We start from the raw sequence: 7135 nt of genomic DNA, 5'->3' as shown, positions 1-7135 counted from the left end.
ATTTTTAACACTACAGTGAGATAATTTAAGGTATCCCTTGTGTTCTTAGTATAAGGGGCTATTTATGTCATGGGGGCATAAATTGTTTTGTAAAAGGGAAAGTGTTTCTAACGGTGTTTCAGTGTTTGCGCCAGTGTTTGCACCGATCCGATCCGAAGTAAGTTATTACTTTGCACTGGGTGGTTTGGCCACTGAAAGAATACTGTGTTGCAAGGGAAACGATCTCTTTGGACAACAAACTTCTGTTTCACCAGGTTCTTTACTTCTTTTGATTGATTTCTGATGGAGTTTATGGTTCAGACTGAGAATTGAGGTTATTTGAAGTAGGATAGGTAAACCTTAGTGTATTATCTAAAATCACTCAGCTCACCTGCTGTGTTTGAAATACACATTTTAAATCCCTCTTTACAGACACTAAAGTAAAAATAAAAAATATGACTTTCTGGGTTGTAAACATGTGGTAGTACTGGAGTATTGTATAGTCAATGTTAAATAAAAGCCAAAACTGGAATGTGCAGAAAATAGGATTGGGTTAATTTGTGGACTCATCTTTATTTTTGTCTTCGTTGAACTTTTTTAAAAACAAGATTCCTGGAGTAGATTGGTATATTCTGTTAAAGACCTAAAAGTGACCCATTTTGCTTACCCTGTTGCTTCACAAGGGACTTGCCCAGGGACCATGACCTGCTGGTGTGTGTATATATTTTCAAAAACAAAACCAACCAACCACCCATTGGGATATAAGGTAGCAATCACAAACTAAAGACTGTGGCTTGTTTAGGTGCAATACCCTGATTCCCAAAGTTAGTTACAGTGGGTCTTATTGTTTTCGTGACAGGATTTATTCAGACTGCTGTACTCTTCATTTGATGTAACAAAATGCTATTAATCTAAATATTTGTAAATAAAGTACCTGTATGTAGATTAAATTAAAATGGTTTGCATTATTTTCTGAATTACAATAGGATTTCGTATTTTCTTCAGGCAAACGGTTATCTGGCAGAAGCTGTCAGTTTTTATTGCAGAACTGTCCTTGTATAAAGAGAAGTCTGTATATAGCGTATAAATCCACATCGCTTAGTAATTGACCTACACTTTTATTCTTGTGTTCAGATCACACTTGCAGTGTTTAAGTTGACTTTTTTCAGCGTGAGATCGGCACCCTTGGTGCCTGATAGTGTTCTCCCTTGACTGTACTTGGGGCCAAATTCTGTTATTTGCATGTGTAACCCCCTATAATAAACTTGGGTGCTCAAAACCAGAAGAGCAAATTGTCATATTGTAACACACGTGTGCCAGACACTGGGCAAGTAGAGAGAGTGAAGTTCTTTAAATCTTTAATCCAGGAGAGCTCACTACCTCTGTGGTCACCGGTTCTCTGGGTTGTTAACCGTGCACCTATGAGGAGCCCCTCTTGATGAGTACTTGGTGCTCAGTACTCTTTATGGGTTAGATGTTCCAGTATGTTTTTCAGGGATAATAAAGTGTTGGATGCAGTAGCCTCGATTAAAAAAAAAAAAAATTTCTGGTGGTGATGTTCATGTCCTACTAGAGGTAGTAAAGTTTCTTTGGAAAGCTGTCTTTTGGAACCAGGTGTTTGGCTTCATGATTACCTCACCTAATTCCAGACTATAGTTTTGAGAACTCTTTTGCTCACATATCCATTGTTTCAAGTGTGATCTTTTTAGAAATGTGTGTGGTTCAATTCACTCCTTCTTAAACCGAAGAACATGGGAATAGAGAGGGTTCACGTGGCAGTTTAGAAAGAAGAATGGGAAAATGTGTCCCTGAAGGATTTCAGAATTGTGCAGAGGCCTGACTTCAAAGCATTTTGCGAAGACTTGTGAAAATGAAACAAGAATGTAATTACAAAAGACACCACCAAATCCATTTTTATTTTGGAAGTAGATGCCTTTTAGAACTTTCTGAGTGTTAATAGATTTTATGCCACTTTCATTATCTTTATTGTAATTATGTCTATCCCGTATCTTACCGGTCCAGGTCTGGCCAAACACCGTGGGCATAACAAACCTCTGTGAGTGGTGAGGGATTACTGCACTGCGCTGTTCTGTACTGTTCTGGTTCAGAAGCTGTCTACGGGCCTAGAAAATAGTCCTTGGCAGTATTTTAAAACCTCATCTATAACCTGTAGTTTCGTACTTCACCTAACCATGAGGGTGATTCTGTTGCCACGTGGTTTTTTTGTGACAGGAGTTGCTATTCTTGTTCTGAAATGATGTCTTTGTAGATCATGGAGTCGAGCCATTAATTATAGTAGTTCAAAACCTTAAAAGTCTGAACACAATTTGAATTTACCACTGGGTCAGATTCTACTAATTTTCCACCAAAGAATATTTTTGGTTGAGAAAAAGCACCCGAAGTGTAGTTTTATAATAGATTTCCATATGGTGTATGTTCATTGACAGATACAACATACTTCAGGCAAAAGATGAAAAACCATTTGGAAGATGGCCGTTTTCTTGGAGTTAAGATACAAATTTGATGGCTTTACTGTAGATCTACGAAATGTAAAGTCACATGACAGACTATTTTATCTTTTATTTTCATATGAAAATAGATTTTAAGCAAAATCCAAAAATAAAATTTGACACTATAAATGAAGGGCTTGAGTACATTGTTTTTTTCCTCTACGTAGCTATAATTTCACCAGTTTATAGCTTCCAATTTGCAATTACAATCAGCGGTAGTTTTATGGCAACACATTCAAAGATAAAAAAAAAACAAAACCCTCAGCCATCTAGGACCCTGGTTTAAGTTGTACACAACGATTCCCATATGTACATGTGATTTACAAAAACCCTGGCATTTAACGATACAGGTGGGGTAAGCTACAGTGGAGGTGCAGCATCTGAGTTCACTGGATCTTGATAAAAACCAAGCGGCACTCCAGTTACGAAGTGAGGTAGAGAAGGTATTTCCTCAGATAGGTTTCCGCATCTGGCTGAACAGTTCTCTTCCTGCAGTTAAGACAAAAGGGAGGAATTCTTGCAACAGTAACCAAAGTATTAACAGAACCAAGTGACGGCACCATGGCTAACAGGTAAAAGACATACTTGAGTACCTCTTTGGAAAAATGTTTTGAGATGAACCACTGTGTAAAATTACCCAAGGGTAAAGGGAAAAGCTTAAGACTGTATAAGACAGAATTGAAGGTCCTCCAACTGGAAGTGGTAGTTAAAAGAACTCTGTAATACGTACCCCCATGAGCCGGGAGCTGGAAATGGCATCAGTGTCGGTAACTGTCCAGAAATTGTGACGGACCCTGTAGAACCTGGAAGGAGCTCTGCAAAGGGAGATGAAAACACTGGGCTCAGAAGCCAGCCCCTAACTCCAACTCCGTTCAGGCTTTCATCCCACACACCTGGATTACGACCCCAGACTCCCAAAATAATTCTGACAGTCTTCCCCCCGCCCCCCTCCTCTAACACTTGTTACTCTCCCGAATTTGAATTCAGAGCACCTCAACCCCTGGGGCCACCACTGTGAGCTGACAGTTGAACTCTTCACCTAAACCCCGACGCACTCAACCTCTGCCGTGGGCTGTCTTCCCTCTAAGCCACCTTCCTTCCAACACCCGGTGCCTCCGACACTCTTAAGGCTGCCCGAGGCCCATGATGGTTCTGGTTCTGGCCTGTACCCGACTTGGTCCCACCACAGGTGTTAAGGGAATCCTGTTCAAATCTTGCTTTGCTGCTGCAGAGCTATGTGCCTATGAAAGAGGCAACTGCTGCTGAATGTTCCTTGAGGCACAGCCATGCTGTATACTGCTCTGCAGTGGTGACAGATGAGCCCTGAAGTCCTGGTTTTGTCTTTTGCCAGGACATTTTTCATTGTGCACAACTCCTTTATCTACAGATAGGAGGTATCTCCTAGGAGGCAAAGGCTACATGAGATGATATATGTAAAGTGCTTCGTACATGCACACAGTAGGTGCTCAAAAGTGGGAGCCGTTCCCTATCTCTGGGTCACTATTTACTAATTACATGAGTGTGTTTCATGGTCCTTCTCAACTATAAATAACCTCGTCTACGTCTCACACAGAATGCCTTCGTGAACTTCGGGGGTTCTAAAGACCCTGCGCTAAGAGGCCTGAGTTCAGACTTTTGCTGAGGAGGCGGAGTAGGCACACGCCAGTCATTCTTCCCCACGAGAGAGGGAGACAGACCAGCTAAACCAGGACCCGGACTGGCCTCACAGCCTGAATGCTCTACTGACGGAGCAGAGAACAAGGGAATCCACCGGTGGAGCACAGCAAAGGATTCACTACGTCCCTGATAGTCCCGAGTTCTAGGCTGTTCCCGAAGCCATCACCTTATCCTCTTTCTGTTTCCCAACCAACCGATTCCAGTTTTCTCAGGGACCATTTAAAAAAAGCAAGTCTTCCGTAAGACAAGTTTTCCAGAGACTTGAAGGTGGCATTTATGTTTTGAGTCTCCTCTGTGTAGATTGTGGCCCCCAAAGCGTTCAGAGACTTCCCATGTGTAGAACAGAGCCTCTTCTTACCTGGCTCGGTCCGGGTTGAGAGTCCTCAGCAAGGGAAGACTCTGTCTGAGACAGACTGGGTGACGCCGTGGAGTCTCCAGAGGTGCTGGTGACCAATTCCCCCAGAGCATCGACCTGTCTCCTCAGGCTGTGTAAAGTGCCCTCTGTCTGCCGCTTCCCCTTAATTAACACTTCTGCTTGCTTGGACATACAGTGTCGAAGCTGGGCCTGAAAGTGTCACGGTGAAATTTAGGGTTTTACACAGAAGCAACGTACCTGAACGATCAGTAGCCTCCTCATCTTAACACCGATAGGCAAATCTGACGATTCTAAAGTAGGAATGGCTGTTGAAAATGCTCTTGTCCTCAAGAAAAAAAAAAAATCCAGGAGGATGCTGGTGGCTACTCTCAGTGTGTAGAAAACTTGGACCATTCCGCGTTGTCATTAACTGGGCCTTTTTTTTTTTTTTTAATGTTTGTTTATTTTGAGAGAGGTGGGGGAGGGGCAGGGGGAGAGAGAGAATCTTAAGCAGGCTCTGTGCCCAGCACTCAGCCCCAAGTGGGGCTCAGTCCCACGACCCTGGGATCATGACCTGAGCCACAATTAAGAGTCAGGTGCTTCACTGAGTCACCCAGGCACCCCGACCTGGGCCTCTTGCTCGGCCTGTTCTCTCCACCGTAACAATGCTTAGGATTTCTGCACCCCCGGCCTCCCCATTAAATGACTACCTCGAGTCTCTCTTTTCCGCCCAGACTTAGCAGAAGATGGGTTTATACGTGATATCTTCAGTGTCTCTCACAGTATATTCAGTCCTCAGCCCCACACTACTTTGCTACTTGCCCCTGTGCTGTTTCTTCAAAATGATTCTCTCCAAGGCTACGGCAGTTCTAACACAACTTTCTGTGATGACGGGAATGTTCTGTATCTGTGCTGTCCAAAAGCGTTAGCACTAGCCACAGGTGGCTATTGAGTCACTAAAAATGTGACAACTGAAGCACTCGATTTTTAACCTGATTTAATTATAATTCGTTTACATTTGAACAGCCACACGTGACTGGAGGCTATCGCACATCAAGGGCCTCCACTCCCTCAACAGGGCTCACAGCTCCTCCTCAGCCATGCTGTATATGTAGCCATTCTCCAAAGACACATCCTGTCCTCTCATTCTATCCCCTTCCTACCTTCCAACTCCCACCTATATCCTTCACCCCCAAATCGTTAGGTCAACACTGACCGCTAAATCCCAGACTCTGCAGCTACCCAGGGAGAGAGCGGCCCTGGTTGGCTCACAGGCCTTCAGGCTCCGCGTGTTCTGAGCCTAACAACTTCCCGTCTGACACCCAAGCCTACTTTTCCAGTAGTCCCAGTCTCTCCCCCAACCACTGGCCTGTGAGCCCGTTGTGGTTCATCACTGCATCTCTACTTTCTGTCCCAAGTACTCGGGTTCTGTCAGTTGGAGCTGAGGCAAAGCAGCACTACACAGGTTAAGAACACTGGGCCGAACACCACAGTTCATGGTTTTCAATACTGTACTGACTGTGCGATGCCAACTTCTCTGAGCCTCGACCATGCGATCTAGAAAACTGCTGGTGCCGTAACAGAGAGAATGACAGCAGTGCATGCAGGTGAGCAATTTCCCCATCTCTCCTCAACACACCAAGGGTCTCCTACCATATTGTTTCAAAGGGGGACTTTGCAGGGCGCATGGGTGGTTCAGTCAGCGAAGTGTCCGACTCTTGATTTCAGCTCAGGTCATGATTCCAGGGTCGTGGGATTGAGCCCTGCATGGGGCTCTGTGCTGAGCGTGGAGCCTGCTTAATATTCTCTCCCTTTCGCCCTCTGCCCCTCCCCCACTTGCACACGTGCACGCTCTCTCTAAAATAAAAAAATAAAAGAGAAATAAAAAATAATAAAGGGCAACCTTGAGTCGATCTTCACGGTGACGCAGTTTCTCTCGGAGTGCCTCTCCACGCCAGTGTTCATCCTTTTTCAGAGACGGGGAAACATCAGAGTCCCAAACACCACTAGCCTTTCTCTCCTCCCACCCTCCCCCAGCCCCATTCTGGTTTTCAGCTTAATTGGGGCGGGGGGGGGGGGGAGGAGGTGGGAATAAAATCATCCTTCTTCAGAGTCCAGAGATGAGTGGGATAAACCTTACCATTATGTGAATCTGGGAAAAATTCAGTTTTTCTTCCAAAGGTGATGGTCTCTCACTCACGGTGAATGGGAAGTTTTCTTTCAAGCTTTCCAACCCTCCCTCTAGGTTTTCATTCCTTTCCCAAATAGCCTCCAGATCTGCTGGTAGTTCTGGAAGAAACTGGTTGAGATTCTTCAGGCTGGTTCTGATTTCATCCTTCACCTCACATTTAAGTGATCTCATCGCCTCACTGATTTCCATTTGTCTTCTCTCCAAATCTTTTTGGTGTGTCATCTAAAGAGCGAGAGTCAAATACCATTGGGTAAGGTCTGGGACTTACACGGAACTGAACTATTTAATGCATCAAATATGTCTGGAACTTTCCATCTGCAGAATTAAGCTCTCCCACTCTTGGCGTAAACGGCTCTCAGCCTGGTTACATTACAGGATGGCAGAGCTTTCTCCTGGGGTCATTCCTTCTTGCCTGGGGATCTG

At 44.4% G+C, this 7135-nt stretch overlaps 1 protein-coding gene across 10 annotated transcripts in view; it reads right to left on the bottom strand.

Moving 5' to 3' along the window:
• Positions 1–2544: 2544 nt before the first annotated feature.
• Positions 2545–7135, bottom strand: part of CNTRL (centriolin) — an 83710-nt gene continuing 79119 nt past the window's right edge. For all 10 annotated transcript variants that reach the window (XM_043565440.1, XM_043565447.1, XM_043565445.1 and 7 more), the window contains 5 exons: positions 6662–6934; positions 6425–6487; positions 4525–4731; positions 3220–3304; positions 2545–2978 (listed from right to left, as the gene is read on the bottom strand). In XM_043565440.1, coding sequence (XP_043421375.1) covers positions 3248–3304; positions 4525–4731; positions 6425–6487; positions 6662–6934 — 600 coding nt within the window. In that variant the 3' untranslated portion in view covers positions 2545–2978; positions 3220–3247. The remainder of the gene's footprint in view (positions 2979–3219; positions 3305–4524; positions 4732–6424; positions 6488–6661; positions 6935–7135) is intronic.

This window comes from Prionailurus bengalensis, chromosome D4 (assembly GCF_016509475.1).
Source record: "Prionailurus bengalensis isolate Pbe53 chromosome D4, Fcat_Pben_1.1_paternal_pri, whole genome shotgun sequence".
NCBI classification, from domain to species: Eukaryota; Metazoa; Chordata; class Mammalia; order Carnivora; family Felidae; genus Prionailurus; species Prionailurus bengalensis.
Note: the sequence above shows the minus strand (reverse complement) of the source record. Positions and strands in the feature narration are given on the sequence as shown.